The following is a 26,075-nucleotide window of genomic DNA, read 5'->3' as shown; positions in this document are numbered from 1 at the left end:
CATTGCCCAGCTCTAGTGCGTCGTAAATGAACTACAACAGCAGCAACAAAATTATGATCATTAATTTAGATTTTAGGAAGAATTCCGTATTTTTGCTATCTCGATTTGTTTTTCTGTTTTCAACAAACACTTGATGATAGATTGCGATTTGATACCATGAAACTTTTAAATATAAAAAGACGCTGGTCAGGAGAAAAGGTAATAGATAATTTTTAGAATTTGAGGACTTTTTTTCCTCAAAGTTTTTCAGCAATAAGGTTATAAGGTTAGTAATATTGGTTAGGCAAACTTAACATTTGTCAGCTGTCCATTATTATTTATACCAACGAAAATCGATTTTTGGATTATGCTGATAATCCTTCTGACCTGTTTTAAGCAGAACCTTTATAGTTAATTTAGTCCTTGTAAGTACACTATTTTCGTTTTTTAGCGATCCCGCAGTTTACTGATCGCAAAGACATGGCTACCAGTAGAACACCTAAGTCAAGCATCACTGACTGGGGTCATTTAGAGGGTGGGTGACCACATTGATAAGCCGGGGGTGTGCGGTACTGGTCCTCGTTAAATTGTTCTATCGTGAAGTGCTCGAATTCACGAGCTACCAATGCAGGGAAGCCATCCCCTCTGCAGAGCATAAAAATTGCGAGGCATGTCTTTGGTTTATTCTCAGGGATGTTTCCCAGAACGTCGCCAATAGCCCATCGTGCAGCTCTAGTGTCGACGTAAACCGTTTTTGAGTGTTGACATGATTTAGCAAGTCAGGGGTGCAAATCTACCAACGATTTCAGTTTGTCGCCCAACAGCAAAGTCACAAAAATTTTATGGCTAATAAAATAGTTATTCTAAAAAAAATTTCTGCTTTGAATATATAAAAAATTTCAGCGAATATTTTAATATAAGTAAGACTTGAAACATTTCATTAACTTCTTAATGCAGCAATACTAATGATATCTTAGCATCTGGGCATTTTCCTTTTTTATGATACGAAGACAAATCAGACGCATTCGTAAACTACACTTTTTTGGTACTAAGCTCACAGTTGTCGAATTGATCTTGAGCCTTAGTTCCTGCTTCATCACGGTGGAGAAGGTCGCAGGATCGAGCCCCGAAGTTTCAACCGAATTCCAGCACTTACAAATATGCAAGTAACCGAGTGATCCGCATAAAAACTTTATTTTGAAATATAAAAAATTACACCGCAGTGTCATGTTGTGCTTCTATGTCTTATAATTAAACAGTCATGTACTACTTATAAATATTCGTTGTATTTATTGGGTGAATTTGGATTATAAACGTGTGATCATCTTTATTGTAGTTTGGTGCTTCAGCTTTCAGACTTTTCTAGTCCCAGAATTTTCTGCGGTTAAACTTTAATGCGATACGACTTCTCATTATATAAATCTAAATTATTAAGAACGACTTTAGGCAGTTTATTAATTCTTGTAAAATTACTTTTCATGGTAGGATTAAAGTAGTAACGAGAGTACATCTTCTTGCTACTTCTATAAATTGGAATACAGGTTGAACAATTTAAATAAGTAGATCAGAATAGAAAAGAAGATTAACTTGCTCTCTTTATACTTCGGAACAATTGGCAAAAGAACAATACTTTGATGGCAACTTCAATGCAAATATCCAAATTCTCAAGCAACGTTTGTTGTAAAATTTTTTATGTTACGATTCGAATTCTGAACGACTGCATAGCTTCTGAATTACCTTTTGCTAATAATGACCAACACAAGTAATATAACTGTGACCATGGGATGAAAATCTATTTAAGCTCTCCAGCCACCTCGTAGCGTGCTCTAGTTCAAAAGTTTAGCTAATTGAGTATTGTCATCTCAATACGCTCTTACGAATTAACCTTCTAAATTTTAGGAATTTTAGCTGCGGCAGCTTCAGCTATATTTGGTAAGTTTTATCTTTGAAGCTTTATAAAATTTTTAGTAGTGTAGAATAAAATTTGGATTGTTTTAAAATTTTATTTTATTAAAAAATTACTATTTTTAAATTTTTAAAGAAATCGTGATATTTTAATTTTTAAAAATTAGATAGGAAATATTAAGTGCTCTAAATTTATCTAAAATTTACTGTAATTTTCGTTCCATGAGTTACAGTTTTAATAAAACTAGTGATTGATTATGTCTGCGTTAATAAAAGCCGTTACTTAGAAATTATAATATTTTCAAAAATTTGATCACACCCTGAATTTAATTAAATTCATATTCTGTTTTTCTCACGGAATCCCAAAAGATATTTAATGAAGTTTGGTAAGCATTGCTTTTTAAATGTTCTAAAATAAATGGCCTAAACATTTCAAACCAACTTCATTTTTAATTCAATAACATAAGTAACGCTCATAAACAAAATATTTGAAATAAATGATATTTTCCAGTGAACTTACACTCGTAAAAATAAATGCGTATTCACTGTCGAACACACATTGATTAATGCGATTGTGCGTAAAAAATGAAAAGAATGAAAAAAGTTAAAAATCAGTAAAAATTTCAACAGATCAAACAAGTATTTGAATCTACAAATTTTAAAACTACACTTGTGTAAAGTTTTCGTTTATCTTGTATTAATTTCTCAAGTTTGCGCAAATTAATTTGTATAAAAACTTGTCGTATATGACATTGTATATTTTAAATGCGAAATTTTAGTTAAATTTTAAGTCTGAATAATTAGTTATTTTGCGGTAATATTCGCGGTAAATATTCATGCTGTAAATATTCATTTACGGTAAAGTAAATGAATATTTTTAGATTTATATGAAATTTAAAATTCTAAATATTTCTGTGTCATTATAGGTTAATTGGCAATTGCATCTACAGTAATTAGAGCCACGAATTAAGAATGGATTAACTTCGATTCACGCAGAGCCACGCACTAAAGACTGGATGTATTGACCACGCACTAAAGACTGGATGTAGTGACCACGCACTAAGGACTGGATGTAGTGACCACGCACTAAGGACTGGATGTAGTGACCACGCACTAAGGACTGGATGTAGTGACCACGCACTAAGGACTGGATGTAGTGACCACGCACTAAGGACTGGATATAGTGACCACGCATTAAGGACTGGATATAGTGACCACGCATTAAGGACTGGATATAGTGACCACGCATTAAGGACTGGATATAGTGACCACGCATTAAGGACTGGATATAGTGACCACGCATTAAGGACTGGATATAGTGACCACGCATTAAGGACTGGATATAGTGACCACGCATTAAGGACTGGATATAGTGACCACGCATTAAGGACTGGATATAGTGACCACGCATTAAGGACTGGATATAGTGACCACGCATTAAGGACTGGATATAGTGACCACGCATTAAGGACTGGATATAGTGACCACGCATTAAGGACTGGATATAGTGACCACGCATTAAGGACTGGATATAGTGACCACGCATTAAGGACTGGATTTAGAGCAGTTCCTATCAGTAAGAGTATTTTATCCTTCTAGGATCTTTATTCTAAGACACTCCCCTTTTTATGTATCAATAAGTTATTCAATATTCTCTCAAAGTTAAATGTTTTGTTAAAAATGTTAATAATCAGTTAGATATGTATGATTTATGCAACAATGTAACTTTTTATCATACTATAATCAAAATTTTACTTGTTAGAATTTAAATTTAGGTCAAAATTTTTAAATTTTCTAGCTTTGAAGTTAGCCGCTCTTTTTAAAGTTTATTTAAATGCAGTTTTGTTACATTTTAGTTTTTCAAAGTATTTTAATTAAATTTATTTTAAAATATAATTTGAGAACAGATTATTGCGAGAGAAAATTATTAGCATACTTATGAGCAATTAGAAAACTTATATTTTGATACCTTGATTTCTATTGAAATTTTTATACGATTAGAAATTTAGAGGTTGAGATTTTAAATCTGGTATTACACTTTACTCGTATTTTGTTTATCGCTAGTGGTAAATTCGAAGCAGCATTGATAGAATGTAATACTTGCGAACTTTTAATGTATTCAACAAATCTTCATATATTTTAAAATTCTAAATCCCTCACAATTTTATTTTTAAAAAAAATTACAACTTCAAATTGAACGGATAAATGACAAATTTACTGGATGTTTCAAAACTGCGATAGATATATGAGAACTGACAGTTACTATTCAAAGCAATGCAGTAAATTATAAGTAAATTCTACGTTCTAGGGATAATCAATAATATGGTAAATATACCAAATCTTTAATTTTACATTGATAGTGTCGGATGTCATATGGTTTGTTACGGAATAGTCACCTTGCTTTGCATAAGTTTGAATATCATAATAGATTTTAATACTTTGTTATATGCCATAAGTAATTTCCAATGAAACCTAATTAATTTTAATGAAAAACAACCGAGCATTGACATACTTTTATTAGTCTATACGCAAAATTTCTTCAAGCATTATTATTTAAAAACTTGTTTGCTTAAGTATATATCAATATTGTCTAGCCTCAAAAAATATAATTGTGTGTTAGCAAATGATTTTGGTTTCCTATTAAAATTTCTATTAAACCAAATATTTCAGGAAGTTTTTAAGAAATACTTGATTAGTTTTTAATACTATAAGAGTCGGTGCAAATTTTCAAGTCTTTTAGAAGAAAAAAAATTTCACTAATAAACATGTTATATTCATATCTACAGATCACTTTGCGACTGCTTTCACAGTCGCTAATTATTAAAGTATTTTATCTGTTTAAACATTATTATACAAAAAAATTTGCTAAAAAATTTATTTTGCAAAAAATCTGGGAAAATCTCCTGCGTATGAATTATAATGAACGAAAATAAAACGTATATAGACATTGTAGTATTTTTTTTAAAAAAAAAAAGACAAAATACCGTTTGTGTTAACTGAAGTTTAAGAGAGCTCTAGATTCTATTCCTTATACGCAGTGTAAAAATACCTTTAACTTCATAGTCTCGGGGCATACAGTTCAACTAAGCGGTAAACTGGGTTGTATATTTGTCACTCTTTTTCGAAGCAGACACTCTATGATCATATTCATTAAATATTCTTCGTTGCTAAAAAAGTTAATATTCGTTAATCCAGTTAAATAAAAATACTTTACACTCACTTGAATAGTATTGTAATTTAAAACAGAATAAAGTGGATTATTCAAATTGGGCGTCATGTTACTCTTAACAATGAAATTTTCGAAGCTCTATATCCAAATTCCTTTTCAATGAAATCTTATGTTTGAAATTTATTTATTAAATAATTCATTTTAATAATTTTCTGTTTTCATGTTTCGTTTAAAGTTTAATTTTACTTATTGCTTGGTTTCTAAGGATGATTGCGCACAAATATAAATAAAACAACCTACGTAACTTAGATTCAGCCCATAATTAAACATTGCATATGATACTAAACACCGCGACATCTGTTTTCTTAATTTCTGCGACAAAAAAATTTCAGAGGTCTGAGAGGAAATTAATTCCTTTTCGGTGATACAGAATTCAATAATTCTAATTTAATGTAATCACTTTTAAAGAAAAGTCTAAGCGTTTTAATTTTAAATTTTGCGAAGGAAAAATTCTGGCTCATTTTTAAGAAGAGTATGTGGGAAAAGTTTTTAAGTGAAATATTCGCATTGCTTGTGAAACATCAATAAAATATCTCAGTATTTAATTTTATTAAAGATAAGAAACCACCAAAACGGTGAGTAATTAAATGAATAAGTATTTTGGAAAACCAATTGTTACAGTAAGTAGATGGCTTTGATACAGGTATTTTAAACTGGTATCAGCAACACTGATGATACACTGCTAAATACTTTGATGCTAATAGCAATAACTTTTACTAAACACTAGCATTAATACTAATAATCTTAACACCGAAAAGTATTTAGGAGTGTTGTCAGTAACATGAGGGGTCTGCAACTATCTCAAATATCGGGCATCTGGTCGCTACTGCGTCTAAAAACCTTTAGCAGGCCCAAAAAGTGAAACAAAAGCAAAAGTCTTTAAGGCTATTTTATGTTCTAGAGCATGCTGGGCTCTTAAAAATTTATACTGATTGCTAGAAATTTGTACTGTAGACCCCAGAATATGAAACGAGACAAATTTATAACCTTGCAAATAATATGCTATGAAATGTTTTAATTAGTTTTTCGTATAAGGTATACAAGGATGTATACAGTATGTAAGTAGTGCAAATGTGTAACATTACGTACTTTTTTAGATGGAAATCAAGCAATGCAAAAGAAATACTTATTCTAATGTAGTTTAAAATAACGCAATACTTTTAATATGAAATTTGATAAAATCTAGTGTAATATGGCTTCAGGTATGAAAATAGTTTTGGGAGCTTTCAGATTATTAAAATTTTTTATCGGAGTAATTTTTTATAAATGGAATAAAACATGGGATGAAATAGCCCGGGAATTTCATCTTTAGTTTAATTCCAGAAAATAAACTTTTCTCAATAAATTTAATTCTTACTTTGATTATATAATTAGATTTATTAATTTTAGTATGTTATTGTTAATAGTAACTTAATTTATTTCTTCCCACATACAGTCTTGTTCAGAACTTAATTTAATGATTTTTAACAAATTAAAGAATTCACTTCTTACTGATTTTACTTAAGAATTTAGTTATTTCAATTTATTTTCCACTGTTTTCTAGTTTTAAGCTAGCTTATAACAAGCGAGTTCTCAACGGAGCAAAATTACATTATTAAATTCTTTGCTAGTTTTAATTTATCAACACAGTACAAGAGATTTAAAATTTTAAATGCAGTAAACGTATCTAAACAAGTTGAACCAAATATTAAAATCAGGGATCTGTTTATGAAGTAAAGGAGCAATTTTTAATATTGTATTTCAGGAATTTTCAATATGAGATCTGAAACTTCGCGTTCATTGAAAATATTATTATTTATAATTTAACCGAATGTAAACGTTACCTTAGTGTACAATAGATTATTTAAGCTAATTTTAGTTATTTTCTAACCTAAAATATTTAAATCTATCAATAGTTCGATTTTAATTCGATTAAAAAGATAATTATATCATAAAGTAGTTTGAGTTCGTGGTGAAAGAATTTAGATTACATTAGTTTAAACATTTCTCCCGTTTTTAAAATATGCTTTAAATTTTATAAAGATATAAATTCGTTAAGATTGGAATTTTGTCTAACATTGTAAATTAGTGACAAGTTTCAAAATGAACTCTCCTTACGAACTTCAGTTATCACAAATAAAGTATTTTTTGTCTGCAGATGTATGGATTAATTAAATGATACTTGAATATACAGCACAATGGCAGTATAAACAGATATTTTTTGTTTAAAATTTCCTCTTTGTATCTCATATTTTAAATTTGAAGGAAATATTAAATTATTTAACACAATGAAGTTGTAATTCCTAACCTTTGTCCCATTTAATTTTTATGCTTATAAGTCTCTTTTCAGTCAAATTCAATTTGTGTTAAATTACTATTTTTAATATACAATTTTTGCAATGTTATGTTTCTTTAAAAATAGCACACTTCCTTAACGAGGACAACTTCAGCAGAAATGAGTTCTCTAATTTGTTACGAAATACTAAAATCCGTTTAATTTCTACAGTGCATTTTTTCCCAATTTTATATATATACTCTACAATCTTAAGCCTATATCCAAATTACTCAAGGGAAGTCACCAATTTAAGTTTAAGAAACACTATTTTACCCTAAGTAGCAAAAGGTGACAATTCTGTAATAACACATCTGCTCGCGGAATTCTAAAAATGCTGAAACAATCAGAGTTCAAATATAATAAAAATTAAATGAAGGTTTTCAGATTTTTAATTTCCCGTTGATAAGAAAACTCAGTTTTAGCAATAAAATTTTTAGTGGCGCTATATGACTTTAAATATTTACAATTTTAATTGTATCCTATTTTTTACTAAACCAATCAGGTTACTGAATAGGATACTGGCAAATATACTCGTTTGAATAATGCTCTAGAAATGTGACGGGAAAGAATAAGCTGTGGGAAATAAAAAGTATAGTATTTTAATTAAAGAAACTAAAACCAAATGTTTTTCATTTGATCCCTACTGATTTATTTATTTGTATGTATTGCTATGTTTCTAGAATGAAGTAAAAGCAAATTCTTAAAATAGTGATACTGTTCGTTTTCGAAAGGAATATACTACACCAGGACGATTGTCATAGAGAATGAGTAATTTGGTTGTATGCATCCTGAAATAAGCGCGGCACACGTCAAAGACGGACCCTTTTTTTTCACTACACCCATGCATTGATGAAATCGAAGTAGTCCTGACGCATGCGCAAATGTGCGGAATGCTTACCGATAAAAAATATACAGTACTACCATTTCAGACAGTGGTAAACTAAAACTTTAATAAATAAAGAAAAATTAACTGCTTATTATTGACTGGGAGTCTCTTATTTAAGACTGGATTGAGAGCAGTTCCTATCAGTAAGAGAATTTTATCCTTCCAGGATCTTTGTTCCAAGACACTCCCATTTTTATCTATCAATAGGTTATTCAATATTCTCTCAAAGTTAAATGTTTTGTTAAAAATGTTAAATAATCATTGTTAGATATGTATGATTTATGCAACAACGTAACTTTTTATCATGCTATATTCAAAATTTTACTTGCTGTTTTGTGTTAAAATTTAGGTCAAAATTCTTAAATTTTCTAGCTTTGAAGTTAGGCACTCTTTTTAAAGTTTACTTAAATGCAGTTTTGTTACAACTAAGTTTTTTTCAAAGTATTTTACTTAAATTTACTTTAAAACACAATTTGAGAGCAGATTGTTGCGAGAGAAAATTATTAGCATACTTATGAGCAATTAGAAAACTTATATTTTGATCCCTTGGTTTCTATTGAAATTTTTATACGATAAGAAATTTAGAGGTTGAGATTTTAATTCTGGTATTACACTTTACTCGTATTTTGTTTATCGCTAGTGGTAAATTCGAAGCAGCATTGATAGAAAGTAATACTTGCGAACTTTTAATGTATTCAACAAATCTTCATATATTTTAAAATTCTAAATCTCTCACAATTTTATTTTTAAAAAAATTACAACTTCTTCAAGTTGAACAAATTTACTGGATGTTTCAAAACTGCGATAGATATATGAGAACTGACAGTTACTTTTTAAAGCAATGCAGTAAATTATATGTAAATTCCATGTTCTAGGGATAATCAATAATATGGTAAATATACCAAATCTTTAATTTTACAATGATAGTGTCGGATGTCATATGGTTTGTTACGTAATAGTCACCTTGTTTTGTATAAGTATGAATATCATAATCGAATTTAATACTTTATATGCCAGAAATAATTTACAATGAAATTTAATAAATTTTAGTAGAAAACAACCGATTATTGACATACTTTTATTAGTCTATACGCAAACTTTTTTCAAGCATTATTATTTAAAAACTTGTTTGCTTAAGTATATATCAATATTGTCTAGCCTCAAAAAATATAATTGTGTGTTAGCAAATGATTTTGGTTTCCTATTGAAATTTCTATTAAACCAAATATTTCAGGAGGTTTTTAAGAAATACTTGATTAGTTTTTAGTACTATAAGAGTCGGTGCAAATTTTCAAGTCTTTTAGAAGAAAAAAACTTTTACTAATGAGCATGTTATATTCATATCCACAGATCACTTTGCGACTGCTTTCACACGCTAATTATTAAAGTATTTTATCTGTTTAAGCATTATTATACAAAAAATTTGCTAAATTACTTTTTCAAAGAATCTGTGAAAATTTCCTGCGTATGAATTATATTGGAAAAAAATATAACGTATATAGACATTGTAGTATTTTTTTTTTTTTAAAAAGTGATAAAAATACTGTTTGTGTTAACTGAAGTGTATGAAAGCTCTAGAATCTGTTCCTTTCCTTCTACACAGTGTAAAAATACACTTTATAATTTAGTGATATACGGTTCTCTTAAGTGGTAAACTGGATTGCATATTTTTCACTTTTTTGAAGCAAACAATCTAATTCATTAAATATTCCTCGCTCCTAAAAAAGTTAATATTCCTGAATGCAGCTAAAGTATTATACATTAACTTAAATAGTATTTTAATTTAAAACAGAATAAATGACATTATTCGAACTGGGCGTCATGTTACTCTTTTCAATAAATTTTTTAAAGCTGTTCATCCAAATTCCATTTCAATAAATTTTTATCTTTGAAATTTATTTATTAAATGTCGCATTTTAATACTTTTCGCTCTTAATGTTCCATTTAAGGTGTATTTTACTTATTGCTTGGTTTCTAAGGATGCATGCACGCAAATATAAATAAAACAACAAATATAACTTTCATTAGATTCAGCCCATAATTAAACATTGCATATGACACTGAACACCGCGTTACTTTTTTCTTAATTTCGGGACAAAAAATTTTCAGAGTTCTGAGAAGAAATTAATTCCTTTTCTGTTGAGTATACTTTCAAAACAAAATATTATGAAATATATTTACAAAATTGTTTTAAAAGTGTCATTGTTAATATTTTTTGATGCAAAATTCAATAATTCTAATTTAATAAAATCAATTTAAGAAAAAGTCAAATAAGCGCTTCATTTTTAATTTTATGAAGGAAAAATTCAGGCTCATTTTTAAGATGAGTATGTGGGAAAAAATGTTTTTATGTGAAATATTTAATATTTTCTCTCCTAAATACGCACAACTTAGTTTTTACAGATTTTCTTTTTTTCTTTTTTTTTTTTTTTTTGATTTATCACTTTTAAAAGTAGTGTAATTGTATTTTTCATGTCTATTATTGTAAATTAAAAACAAATTAAGAGGATTTAATTTTAAAAAGCGAAATAAATATTATTTTATCGGGAATTGTAATTTGAGAAACTAGTTAATAATTCTTAAAATTAGGAAGAAACGGTTTAAGACTCAGTATTTCTTCCAATATGGTATTCATGAAATCTAAATTATTTTTATTTACGTTGGAATATTTAATTTCTTTCGCATTGCTTGTGAAACATCAATAAAATATCTCAATATTTAATTTTAAAGATAAGAAACCACCAAAACGGTGAGTAATTAAATGAATAAGTATTTTGGAAAACCAATTGTTACAGTAAATAGATGGCTTTGATACAGGTATTTTAAACTGGTATCAGCAACACTGACGATACACTGCTAAATACTTTGATGCTAATAACATTGACTCTTACTAAACACTAGCATTAATACTAATAATCTTAACACCGAAAAGTATTTAGGAGTGTCGTCAGTAACATGAGGGGTCTACAACTATCTCAAATATCGGGCATCTGGTCGCTACTGCTATAGCAGGCCCAAAAAGTGAAACAAAAGCAAAAGTCTTTAAGGCTATTTTATGTTCTAGAGCATGCTGGGATTTTAAACATTTATACTGATTCCTAGGAACTTGTATTATTGTAGACCCCAGAATATGAAACGAGGCAAATTTATAACCTTGCAAATAATATGCTATGAAATGTTTTAATTAGTTTTTCGTATAAAGTATACAAGGATGTATACAGTCTATGTAAGTAGTGCAAATGTGTAACAGTACGTAATTTTTTAGATGCAAATCAAGCAATGCAAAAGAAGTACTTATTTTAGTGTAGTTTAAAATAACGCAATACTTTTAATATGAAATTTGATAAAATCTAGTGTAATTTGGCTTCAGGTTTGAAAATAGTGTTGGGAGCTTCCAGATTATGAAAATTTTTTATCTGAGTAATTTTTTATAAATGGAATAAAACATGAGATGAAATAGCCCGGGAATTTCATCTTGCGTTCAATTCCAGAAAATAAACTTTTCTCCATAAATTCTTACTTTGAAATATTTATTGCAAATACAATTTGTGCAGCAATAAACACTAAATTCGAAATTTTGCAATGTAAATATATTTCTACGTCAAATTTATGAATTTTTAATTTTCGTGTGTATAAAAAGTCCGTATGTAACAAAATTTCTTTCTTGTAGATATAAATTTAGTGTTTCAAATGTCCATTAGTTTTTTTGAAAGAATGATTTTTGAATATTTTATTTTCATAATTAAAGTTTTCCTAATTACAAATATTTTAATTATGTCTTATAAATGTTAGCATGTGATAGTTTAGGGTAACTAATTTTTAACTATTTTTCCCATATAGTCTAATTTAGTTTCTAAAAGATAATTTTAATGATTGTTCAACAAATTTCCAATAATTCACGCCTTACAGATTTTACTTTAGAATTTGGTTATTTAAATTTATTTTTCGTGGTTTTAGATAGTTCTAATGTAGTTCGTAACAAATTAGTGCTTTATTTTGCATTGTTGGGAGCAATTACATATTTAAAATCTGCACGTAATATAAGAGATTTAAAAATTAAAACTTTTAATTCAATATAGCAAACGAGCATCTGAGTTAGTTAAACCAAATTTTAAATCTGGGGATCTGCTTATTAGGTAAAATAAGGAACAACTTTTAATATTTGGGGAATTTTCAATACGACTGGGAATTTTCAATACTGTAACTTTGCATTTATTGAAAATATTTAATTTATAACTTAAATCCAATCTTAAATCTTGACCAACTTAAACCTTAGCGTGCAAAGGAATTTTTTAAAGCTAATTTTAGTAATTTTCTAGTCTAAAATATTTAAGACTATCAAAATAGTTCTATTCTGTTAAAAGATAATTACAATATTATAAAGTAGTAACAGTTTTAAAAGAATTTAGATTACAATAATTTCAACATTTCTCCTTTTATTTAAAATAAGCTCTAAAATTTATCCAGATATAAATTCGTTAGCATAAGTTTCTTAATTATTGTAAATTCATCAATTTTAAAATAAACACTCATTACATACTTCAGTTATCACAAATCAAGTATTTTTTGTCTATAGATATATTAATTAAATAGTACCTAAATATACTGCACACCGAAGCATAAATTTCTGCTTTTCGTTTTAAATTTTTACATTTTATCATTTATTTTAACTTTAAGGAAATAAAATCATTGAGTTATTATCATTTTTACGAGTTAATAAGGAATTTAATTTTGAAATTCGTAACCTTTGTCCCGTTTAATTTTTATTCCTTTTATGTCTAAATAAATTTCTATTAAGTCATATTTTTGAACTTATATTTTTGTAATATAGTGTTTTTCTATTTACATGCTTACTTAACGGGGCCAATCACTTCAGAAGTAAGGTCTCTTAATTTCTAATAAATACAGAAATCCGTTAAATTTAAACAGAACTTATTTATCCAAATTGCTTTATAGCTACTCTACAATGTTAAGCCTTTATCCTCAATACTTAAAGAAAATCTCTAACCTAAAGTCAAAAAAATAAACTTTGACCCTATGTAGCAAAAGGTGACAATTCGGTTACAATCCATGCGAATGCTCGTGGAATTCTAAAAATACTGAAACAATCGGGGTGGGGTTACTACTAATAAATAAATGAAGGTTTTAAAATTTCTAATTTCACAAGCATGCTCAGTTTTTTATTAATTCCTAAGTAAAAGTGGCCCTATACAACAATACATATACATGTAATCACTTCAAGGCAAAATTGGAGAAACGTAATGTAAATTTTTTAAATAAGCAGTGACGAAGATTATAAAGCCTCCAAAAGATAATTTGAAATGTCCTAAATTTTTCTGTACTGTCAGGTTCCTAATATGACCTACTTACTGGCTTTGAATAATGATCTAGAAATATGAGTCATAAATATGATAATAAAAAGTATAATATTATAATTTACAGAGAAATTAAAGCCAAATATTTTTAATTTGTTCCTTTCCTATCAATTCATTTGTATGTTTAGTTTCTGGACTTAAGTTAAAAGCGAATTCTTAACGTAGAGATTCAGTTTGTGTCCAAAAGGAAAAGATACTACTGCAGGACGATTTTCTTCGGTAATAGGTACTTCCCGAAGAACGCGCATAGTACTACAAAGTAACCAAACTATTTCTCCTCGCCTATTTTTCGATGAAATCGAAGCAGACCTGGCAAATGTGCATCCATGTTTTTCGATATACAGTATTAGCATTCCAGATAGAGGTAAACCATTTACTTTTTTTATACAAATAAAATCAACTACGCGTATTAAAACTACTCTCGGCAAAAATCCATCACACGGTGTTGAACATTATGTGAAATTCAAATATTCTAAAATTTAAAAAAATCGTACTTCTAGTTTAAATTTCAAGTGATTTTTTAAAGTTAATTCAAAATGTCCCTTAGACATTTAATGTTGCATTAAATAGAAAGACTAACGAGTAAAATAGCATGAATCATAATTTTGCAGTTTTGTAACGAACTTAAGCTGAACTGAATTGACTTTTCTTTATGCTCTAATTTGTTCTCAAATTGATATTATTCTGTATTTTATGCAATGTGTTATGAGCGTAATCAATTTTATGTGCTCATAACATTAAGATACTAAAATGCCAAAATTTCATGAACAGACTGCATTAAAATAAGCAAAATTTTTAAGTACATATTCAGCACAATAAAGTATAAAATATATATATCTTTTAAAATATTAGATTCGAAAACTTCCTGTAATTCTTACTAGAGTGTCGTTAAATCTCAGTGATTGCAGCATTTTCGATTGTAGAATGTAAATTCAAGCTTATTCATTAATGCACACTGCGCGGTAATTCAGTATAACGAAAATAAAATTATGACAACAAACAATGTAAATAAAATTTGTATGAAATATAAGTTTATTTAAATCTGGTAATTTTTTTTTTGTTTAAAGTTACATTGTGCTAAATGCAGTTAATTTTTTTTTTTAAATTAAAACTTTGATTTTGCATCGAAGATTTATTTTGAGGACATTTTTTTTTGAATGCTTAATTAAGTACTATTACTCATATAGTTTAATTTTTCTTTTGAAGTAAATTTGTTGCCATTGTTTTTATATTTTACCCATATCTGTACTAGAACAAAACTGTTAGTAATCCATAATGTAACAAAATCTGTTAACTGCTATTAGACTAAAAGTAACAATTCGAACAAACCATGACAAAAAGTTCAATCAAAATCATTTAATAAAAATAGGAGAAAGAGTTAATATTGAAGGCGTGGAAAAATTTCATACTAGTTTCTTATCGAAAATTGCAGTTGACAAATTTTGCATCCAGTTCTTTATTGTAACACCAAAAAGATGCTGTATATTGTTGTATTTTGAAATTACAGCATTAAGTGTAATTGTATATTTGGCTTAAACCCGAAAATTAATGTATAATTTATGAATTTAGAATTGAATAAAATTGATTATTAAAGCGTGATGTTGTTTTTAGTGTTTCTCACTGAGAAAGTTATCCTTCTTTAAATATATTGTTCTGACTCGTCTTTTGCGTACATAGTGATTGCTAGATGTTACCGTGTTACTTTAATGTTTTAGGAGTGAACGTGAAATTTTAGCACTTAACTTTACTTGAGGGAATTTAAGTGCATTTCTCTTAAGCTACATCGATATTTTGACATAAGAGGAGAAATAAATGTTTTTAATTTGTAGACCTAGTCTAACAATCAATCAGAGGAAAGTCTTATAGGGTTAAGATAGTGGCATGACTTCTTCAATCCCCAAAGCATAGCATATAAATGAATTTAGAGAAAATTTATTTTAAAAAGAAAATGAAATTCACTGAACAGTTATTCGGTTAATTAACTTCGTTAATTAAATTTCGATTCAAAACTGAAATACAATGATATTTAAAACGTAAGTGAGATAAAATTTTTGATTTAAGAAATAATCAAAGAAAATTTATTCATTTGAAAGAAAGTGTGTTAATTCATAGTTAAACAAAGTTACATGAATTACTAACTGAAGAAAAATAAAATTTGATATCAGATTATTAACTATATTATTGGGAATCAATTGGGTAACATTCTGGAACTTTAAAATTTCAGAACGTAAAGAATTAGAGTAAATTAGGGTACTTGTTAGTCAAAAACTCTTTCATTTACAGGTTTATTAGTCCGGTGGTATTCGCTGAATTTAGAGATCAATCACGAGACTAAGACTCGTCGGAAAATATATTTTGCCTGATAAATATAGTTCCTTGACAACAATATAAAGTATCAGTATGCGTCGGAAGTTGTACTTGAATACATAAAACTCCTGTACTTTTTGAACTACAGTCGCACTTCTATTCCATTTTCCGATTTTTTTTTTCCCATTCTTCCATTTTGCAATTTTTTTTCTCGAGGAACTCAGAACATTTTGGAAATTTTTACGTAAAATAACTTCCAAATAGTGAAGTGAATTTTTTATTTAACGAACTTTTCTTTGAGATCCACTTTCCCTATTTCCCAAAATATTTCTGAAAATTTCAGACTTGTTAACGCATTTTATGGGGGATATTAATGATTCAAATCCACTTAACTTTTAGAGAACGCACTAAAATCCCTTTCCCTTTTTGTTTGCATTTCGAAAGAAAAACTCAGACAAAATTAGCGGATTCATGAGTAGCAATTAAATTTAAGAACGCATGTGGTAATGTATGTTTAAAATTAGTTTTAAATTAAATGCAGCTATAATTTTACACATAAATTTAGCCTTTTTTTAGTCGAAAATGTATGTATCTTGATAGTGTAACACTGTATAATGTTTTGCTCTGTTCTTGCTTTCCATGCAGATTTCTTTTATGTTTATGATTTATAAAACAAATACGTAGTAGATACTAGTTTACAAGTTAGAGGTGTATCAATTACTATTTTAATTATGTCTAGTATTGATGAATTTAAAACCTGTTTTGTGTTTAAGTATTTTAAAAATTGATTTTCTATTTAACGAATTTTCCATACAACGAACTTATTATCGAATTTAGCGACTTCGTTAAATAGAGGTGAGACAGTGTTTAGTCCATTGACGTGTGTAGTCTCATTCAATCCATCATAAGAAATTGTACAGAAAAATTGCGTCACTTGTTTAGGCAGGGACCGATCAAGGCAAATTCAGGCCCTCCAGATTTTTTAGGCTCTTTACAGAATGTTTGAAATTAAATTGCTGAAGAGTAGTCCTAGCAATTGAAAAAGAATCTATTAAGGTGCATGATTAAAGAGAAACATTCTAAAAGCAGACAATTGAAGATTGTTTTTCGAAGAGAAAGTTAACGCATCTATATATTAATAGAAAATATGTTATGTCAAAATAAAAATAGTTTGGTGACCACAAGCAATTGATTTTAGTGATTTTTGCTAAAAGTCACTGATTCGCTGAATTATTTTTATTGTAAGCTGTATTTATTTTTTATTTAGTATTTAAACCAACACAAAGCTAGCCCACCTTTCATTAGATATAAGTACAAGTTCAGCACGTATTCTGAGATATTAAGGCTGCTAATTATAATTTTTATTAAAAAATACTTTTCAACACATGAAAAATATCCAAAAGAGCCAAAATATAGATAATGCTCATAGATAATTAAAAACTCATTTAAATAATAGTTTATTTAGATGTAACACATTTTAAAAAATTAAAATTCATATTTAATGAAAAAGTTATACTCAAAATATTCATACATTTAAAAGTATTCAATACAATGGATTTCTTTAAAAAAAAAACTTTTTTTTTTAAAAAAAAGCATTTTTTCAGCAATTTCGAGAATTTCCAAATCCTATTCTACAGTAATATCTGATTCAACTTATAAGATAAAATTTTAAATAAAATTACTTAAAAACATTTGGTGGCCACTAACAAGAACTTTTGCTGCGTCATTAAGCTGCAATTATTCATTAGTTAAACGAACACAAAGCTAGCCCATCTTACTTTCGAATCTGATTAGTGCAATTTTTACGTGAGTTTCGTCATATCACGATATAAAGAAAATTTGAAATAAAGAAAATCTAATTTTTTTTTTTTTTTTTAGAAAAAATGTTTCTTAAAAGAAATAGTAATGTTGATTACATTTTACTAATTTTCGTGGCCCCTTAGAAATTTTGGGACCTAGGCCCATGCCCACTAGGCGATAATAAGGCAATGTGTTTAGGTCAGATTCGTAAATACTTATAGTACAATTTTGTACTTAAAACGCTTATAACTTCTAAACTATTAATATGATAGTTTCGACATTGATTTCATTCTTTTCAGGGAGAAAAATACACTTGCCGTAGTTTTGTATTTCAGGTCTCGGCTATTCACTGATTATATAGGAGGTCTGTTAGGAAAACATTGGTCATTTGGTGATGGGATACTGCAAATACAGAACTTTCTTTTTCGTGTCCGCGTGATTGAAATAATTATAACGCAATATCAAATTAGTTAAAACCATGTAAGAACTTAAAAATCGTATTAAAATGTGTAAAAAAATATTCCTAGTAGAAAGATATTTTTCTCATGTTTGCTTCGTGGAGCCCCCTTTACCTCTGGTGCCCTACGCACGTGCTTAGTATGCTTAATGGTTAATCCGGCCTTGGTCGATCTGTCGAGTCGCAAAGTCCTCCATGTTCCCATAACAAATCAGTACCACTGGGGGTACTGGATTGGAGATCGATCGTTCTCTGATTTAGGTCAAAATTAGGATGTGTGGATGTATGAATGGGTCCGCCCTATAAAAAACGGGCTGTGACGTGTGTGTGACTGAAGGCGAATTCTTGGCCATAGGATGGCGCCACTGAAAAAACAATAAACGCACACTCTGCCTTAAATTTGCTCGGTTTCACCAAGCAGGCTTGCCCGTGTGGCAAGTCGCAATAGAAACAACAACAACAAGAAAAGAAATTAAAAGCATATTTAGAGATTTCCTTTTTCGTCTCCCCCTCTTCGACAGAGTTCGGGCGGTAGGAAAAAGACCCCTTAAATTTAAAAAAATATATAACTGTTTCTAAATTGTGTCTCCATAGTTTTTTTTTATCTTATTTTTTAAAAAAAATCTTTAAGTGAAGTAAAAACATGTACAATGAAGTTAGGAAATAATTTTTCTATCTTATCGGTCCACCTAATATAATTACTCATTTGCTATATACTCATTGCATCATTGTTTATAAATTACTCATTTCACTCCTTAAATACTCATTTGTGACCCATTAATAAACCTTTTCCAAAATCCTCGTAAAAATGCAGTAAAAAAAACTATGCACATTAAGGGTCGCAAATCAATATTAAAAGCAAAAAAAAAAATTTCTGCATTCCATGAGTTTTTTTTTTTGTATTGTAAATCTCTGTAAAAAAATAAAATAAAGAGTACACGCAAACAATATATAGGTAAGCAGGAAGGAAAATGTTTATAAACTGTGAGATTATAAAGCAATTTATACTAAGATAATTTGTGTTGGAATAAAATTTGATAAATTTGAATAAAATAAATAAGATATCAACAAAATTAAGAAATCAAAATAAGTTTATTTACCAGGTTTGCATCTGATACAGAGTCCGTTCTTGTCTCTCAGGAGTTCACCAGTTTCGGGATTAATTTTCATGAGTTCAACTGGGAAAAGACGCTGCATTACTTTTGGAAAATATCCGACAGCCCCTACTTTTCCGAACAGGTTAGCTGAAATAGAATCAACATTTATTTTCTTCTATTATGTGTTCAAGCATTTCATCACGAAGATTATTTTTAATAAGTCAAATTATAACCAGGGGTCTGTCCAGACATTTTGTGAGAGGCCCGTTCTTGTAAAATTGTGAAAAAAATACTCGTAATTTGTGAATACGAAATAAACGTCAAATCTCAACAAATTGGCAGTTTTTAAAAAAAGATTAAAAACTTTTGAAATACTTAAGCTATTTGCTGATTCTACAACCCAGATCATTACAGAGGGTGAGATCAAAAACTTTTTTTAAAACATAACTTTACTTTGAGAGTAAGGCACTTAAACTGCGACTTTTTTTTATTTGTCTTCGAAAAATACCCTTATAAGTTCAGAGCAAAGCTTAAATTTTAAATTATATAACCCATCTTGTAACAAATCATTTTCAAAACTTAAAATATTATCAAAGTTTAAAATTATTAAAAAAAGTTTTTCTCAAAAATCACCCATTTAGCGAGATTTTTCTACCTATATGAAACTTGTTAAAACACGATTTCTAAATTTTTTTTCAATTTTCTATTAGCCCAGATAAATCTTTTTAGTTAATTTTTTTTTTTTAAATATTAAAAAATTAGATCACAAACGATTTACAGTTTCACAAAACTGCGGGGTTTTTTCATATAGATATTTTGCGCTATTTTCAGAATTAACATTATAAAGCATCCAATCAAAGTATGAAATTTATTTAAGCATAATTTTAAGATAAAAATTTTAAAATAATAAGACAAAATGCAAAAGTGCTAAATGTAGCTAAAACCAAATTTGTCTTACGTACAAAATTTAAATAAAACGTGAGAAACCAAAAACAAGCAAAACGAAATTTTAAAGATATGCATGTTAGCATCAGGGGGCACACTGTCTGCTAATACACAGGAGCCTTTCAGTAGTTAGTGGTTTAACGGAAAACTGACTGCTTCTCGTGGCCCCATAATGAAAAAAAAAACTACATAAGAATATACATTATCTCAAAAATTCAAATATTGAAATAAAGATAAAATTACTATGATACACAAAAATCCACTGAGAAAACCATATAATGAAACAGTAAACTGAGAAAACAGTGTTCTTTTTAGTGTTTTCCTGGTGTACTTTTGAATTGCATTTTTGTATACAATTGGATTTTTATTTTGAATTCACTATTTGAATTTCCGAGATATTGTATTTTCTTATTTAGTTTTTCCATTATAGGGCCTCGGGGCATAGTCAGTTTTTAGTTTAACCACTGATTATAAAACGGCTCCAACATGTTAGCAGACAGTGTGTCACCTGATGAAGTGCTGTTTTTGCTAACATACATATCTTAAAAATTTCGTTTTGCTTGTTTTTGGTTTCTTACTTTTTACCCATTGGCAAAATGGGTCTTGGTTTGGGTTTGATGGAGTCCATACACTTTTCAACTGCCTTCAAGAGTAATAGTACAGTGAGCATGCGTCGTCATTGCATGCGTTGCTATGGCGACCGCTGCTGTTCTTCTTTTAATTTTCACTAGCAGGCATTTTTAATGTATTTACATCATAATAATTTGAAGTATTTTTTATATTCCTTTTATTATTAACGTATAATTACTGGCTTGACGGTGATATAATTATGAATATATAATTACGAATGCTGAAGAAGGAAAAGTATTTTGTGTCATCTTGAAATCTTACATAGGCCGGATATGAAAATCAATCCGACGACAGACATCCATTAAGACAGTTTTTACAACCCATGATTTGAAATGTTTAACGGAGTCCATCCAGAAGGAAAAAGCATTTGACCAATGGGCAACCAGGGATCGTAATCAGGCGATCACAACTTTTTTGTTGATTTTGTTTTGTTTTTTATTTAAATTGTTTTCATTATAAAACATCCTAATTATTGGGCTTATTCACTTATTTTTTCGATTTTTATCCCAACATGAGACAGCAGGCACATTTTCTACCGTAGCCTTAGATTATTTCATGACGTATTTTGAAGTTCAAGAGCTTACCAATATTAGTGTTTCCTTCAGTTGCCCCATAAATCTCGATGATTTCTTTGATTCTAAACCTATCTTTGAATTCTTTCCAAACGTGAGGCCTTAGGCCGTTCCCGACCATTAGTCTCAAACAATGTTGAGTTTCTTCCGGAGTCACTGGTTGGTTTAGAAGATATCGACAAATTTCTCCGATATACTGAGTCACCTAAAACGACAACAGATATACACATACATACCGTAGTGGAGCTTTTTATTCTAAACGCAGCTCGAAATTGCGTGTTTAACAAAATGCTACAACTGCATTTGTTAAACACGCAACAACTATGACTAAACATCTAGGACCTAGAGTCCCTGTATGCAAGAGTTGCTTCAACAGTCTGTAATTGATTGAGACTTACAATTTATCTCAAAGAGACGAAACAAAAATCGTCCCACAGACTTAACATGTCGTGATTGATAAAGTCTTCATAAGATGTGCTGAATCACCTCGAACACGCAGCCTTTTTTTTTTATGAAAAGCATAATAAATAAGCGGCTATGTTTTTAACCAGGTGATAAATGACGTCATATAAGTAAAAAGCAACGGAGCCTCTTAATTGTTTCGTTTTAAATCTAAACTTTCGCCATAAACTCTTTCACCTGAGGAAATAATGGGAAACCATGGTTAAAAATAAACTTACGCGTGAGGCAAAGTAATAATTTGAAAACATCTTGTTCTCAAGAATTACCTGCGTTTTCGGACAAACGGCTTGATTATTATGAAAAGTATGCTATTTTTCATCTATATAAAAATCATTCCAATCAATGAATTGTTCTCCATTTTCGAAACTTTTAATGAATTTCAGCTCCTACACGCGTGTTGAAAGTGTTTTTTCTTTAATGTTGAACTAGATAGAGGTTTTACGTGGTTTAGGTTTAAAAGATTTATATACATTCGCAGGCTTGTGTGCTCGATTTAGGCTTATAAACCTTTGAGGTTTAACGTGACAAGCAGGGCCCAACTTAGCGTAGTTGGGGCCCGGGGCAAAAAAATTCTTTCAAACCCGCTTCCCTTCACTACTTCAGTAATGAAGAACCGAACTTTGCGGAGGTATTTAAATTTTTCGCATCATTATAGATATATAGCATGAAGAATTATAGATATATAACATGAAGAATTATAGATATATAACACTAGAACCTAAAATAGCCATTTATTCATTTTCTGACAATTCTATATTCATCATGCCGAATACAGTTATCTGATTGTTAACTTTGTCACCTAGCTGCGAAAAATTCCTATCCTTGTTTACATTAGGGCGGAATTCAGCTAAATTTTCGCAATTGCGACGACGCAATTAAGTCAATCAGATGCCCACATTTTTGTAAACATATAACATTTTGTGATATGTAAAAATACAGGCTTTTCATTGGTCAATTATGTCCATATTAGTTGCGAAAATTTAGCGAAATTCCGCCCTGGATTCACGAAATATAGATTTTTTTGTGTTCATACTATAGATTAACGAAGAAGATAACATAAAACTGACGGATTTTACACTGCACTGATATTTTGTTTAAATAAAGTTCATTAAAGAGGGAAACGTAAAATAAAACTTCCCGTATGCCCCTGATTTAGTTAGGCTCTGGCGACAAGTGTTTATTAGTTTTTTGGAATTACATACATTTGCAGACTTGTGTGCTCAATTTAGGCTTATAAACCCTTGTCAAATAGAAGGACAGATAGCACAATACAGAGAATTACAGCACGAAGATACAAGCAGGGTAACAGCGGGATTCGAACCCACTACCTCCACGCTTTGCACAGTGTTTGGCGGGCTATACCGCTCGACCAGGGAGGCCCCACAAGTGTTTATGTTACGTTCTTAAAATCGGTCAACAGTTAACTTTGACAAAGTAAGGGAGCCGTCAATTATTTTACATCATAACGATACAGCTGAAATTTTTTTTTTTTGAAGGGCCGAAAGGCCTCAGACGCCCAGTTCCACTACAACGAACGAACGAACGAATGAGCTGAAATTTTTTATAGCATGTTCAGTGAATTTAGTACACCTACAGTGACTTTATACTTTGAGACATCTTTCCAGAAGTTGGATGCAGAGAATTTCTTTCGTATCACCATTTTGCCGCCAAATATCAAAACAACACCCAACATCAATACACCTCCTGATGCATGGTACTGAGGTAATGGATTGTAGTATGTTTCATATTTCCTGAGTCGACACGGAAATTTTGTTGCTGTCGCTATCCAAAGGTACCTGTATGAATAAGTAAATATTATTATGACATTTCACGCTAAATGGAACAAACAAAGAGGCCTAATAACTTTTGTTGTTCTTAAATTTTTTTCTTTATGAAATCGTTATAGCAGAAAAAGTTAATGTCCAAGTTAACGGCTTAATTATGCTCTTAGGTAGCAGAATATGCGTTTCAGGCTTAGGTAATTTCTACACTTTTTCCACTGTGTTGCCAGGGTATTCACAAAGCTTTTGTTTTTCTTATACCAGTATTTCCCATTTTTTACTAAAATGCTCTGTAGAGCCGTGTTGGCTCAAGGGCGAATTAGGGAGAAAATTAGTGAATCAACGTATTAGTATATTGGTGAATAAGCATATAATAGAATAGGTGAAAGAGGTTTAAACATGAGCAAATAAGTGAATCAGCAAATTGGCACTTAAATAAATGAACGAATCAATAAGCCCTTTCATTTTTGAATTGGCGAATCAGCGTATTAGAGAACGTTTGAGTGAATGAATGCGAAATAGCGAATTACGAATGAGTGACTCGGAGTATTAGTAAATCAGTGAAATAAAACATCAAGGAATCAATTTATGAATAAATAAAATTTATAAACTTCATATTTTAACATACGAAAATTCAGCACGTTTTTTTTTTAAATTTTAATTTTTGTTTACCATTTACAATGCTACTTGTGTTTATTTCTTGTAATGCTATTTGTGTTAGGTTTGTATTTAGTACTTCCTTTCAGTTTTGAATCTTTTGTGTTTTGCTCTAACCTTTAAAATGAATATAAAACTGATTTCTCACCTACTGTGCCGAATTACTGCTGCTTTCGGCAAGCCTGTTGTACCTGATGTATAGATGTACAATAATTTATCTATAAAAATTATAAAAGAAAAATCATTGAAGTATAAAACTTTGCATATGAAAGATATATTTATCTGATAAATCTTAACATAATATTTTAAATTTAAAAAGAAAAGTAATACCTTGAGAGCCTGGTTTTGGATAACTTAAACGAACTTTTTGGGGAGATGCGTCATCTAATAGAGCATTCAAAGACTTGCAGGGGAATGCTGTGGAAACAACCTGGTTTTGGTTCTTTTCTGCATAACTGTAATATTCCATTCTCTCCTTGTCTTTCAGGAAAGGAATAGCATCTCTTATAGCTGAAATGAACAAGAAAATTTAATTAACAACTTGAAAATTTGCCTAGTTTAAAACAGATAAAAAAGGCGAATAAAATTTCGCAGAATTTATATTTGTGTCGTTTTATTGAAAAAAACGGCCATCTCCATAAAATACAATTTCCAGTGGCCGGGATAGCCTGGATGGTAGGGGCCCATGTCCAGGTGTTCGTGGGTTCGATCCTAGACGGCCGAAGACTCCCCGTGCAGTAAATGGGGACTGATGCACGTTAAATCTGTCGAGTTTCAAAGTCCTCCATGTTCCCATAACAAATCAATACTTCTGGATGTACTGATCAAGGAGTTCCCTTGTCTTCTGGATTGGGTTCAAAATGACAAGGCTGCCTAGTTGAACATTAGTAGTCGTAAACCTAAAATGGGGTTGGCCGTTCAACGACGGTTATGAAGGAAAAAATTTTTCCAGGAAAAACTGATTTTCTGCAACACTTAGACAGAATAAAACAGAAACCAAATTTCTTTGGTTTAACCACTTCGGTCACGATTCTCTCTTCACAATTCATGGCACCATATACGAAACGAACCTTTCTGACTCGAGTGGTCTAAGATCACACGGACGAGATCTCGATTCGGTACTCTTATATTGCATGTTGTATTAGTACGCATACTTACTCTTTGGTACGCATACTCTTAGACTATGCGGACCTTGGGAAACGCTTCTTTCTTATTCCTTCGGTCATGAAGGGGTTAATGACGCTGATGGTCAGAATCGGCTAAACTGCATGGCCTTCCATTCTGATGTTAAAATTTGCTTTCATCGTTTTCAAAATCTCTAAACTTTGTTCCTTCAGCAAATACATTATCTGGTTCAAAGTATCCGGACATCCGGTTGCTATGGGGGGTAGAAGCATAATGGTGTGGGGGGTGTTTCTCGTAGTTTGGCCTGCGTCCGTTAGTTGCTGTCATTTGAAACATAAACTCTGAGATGTCATTCTGGACAATGCTCCACTCCCTACTCTATGGCAATATTTCGGTCCATTTCTCTTCCAGCAGGCTCCATTCACACATGGAGGCAGGCGTAGCTTGACGAAATGGGAGTTCGAAACTGGACTGGCCTTCTCAGAGACCCGATCCCATCTTTGGGACGAATTAGAGCGCAGATTACGTGATGGAAGTCAATTCCTATGGCCACC

General features: G+C 30.1%; 1 protein-coding gene across 1 annotated transcript in view; it reads right to left on the bottom strand.

Annotated features, from left to right (window-relative positions):
* LOC107439700 (long-chain fatty acid transport protein 4) overlaps window positions 1-26,075 on the bottom strand; it is a 53,849-nt gene that overhangs the window by 7,312 nt on the left and 20,462 nt on the right. Inside the window, exons 4-8 of the mRNA XM_087153839.1 lie at window positions 24,727-24,906; window positions 24,545-24,614; window positions 23,553-23,754; window positions 21,509-21,701; window positions 19,353-19,496 (exon numbers count right to left, since the gene is read on the bottom strand). Coding sequence (XP_087009965.1) covers window positions 19,353-19,496; window positions 21,509-21,701; window positions 23,553-23,754; window positions 24,545-24,614; window positions 24,727-24,906 — 789 coding nt within the window. The remainder of the gene's footprint in view (window positions 1-19,352; window positions 19,497-21,508; window positions 21,702-23,552; window positions 23,755-24,544; window positions 24,615-24,726; window positions 24,907-26,075) is intronic.

Source organism: Parasteatoda tepidariorum, chromosome 10 (assembly GCF_982258835.1).
Source record: "Parasteatoda tepidariorum strain Cologne lab strain chromosome 10, Ptep-v5.0, whole genome shotgun sequence".
NCBI lineage: Eukaryota > Metazoa > Arthropoda > Arachnida > Araneae > Theridiidae > Parasteatoda > Parasteatoda tepidariorum.
Note: the sequence above shows the minus strand (reverse complement) of the source record. Positions and strands in the feature narration are given on the sequence as shown.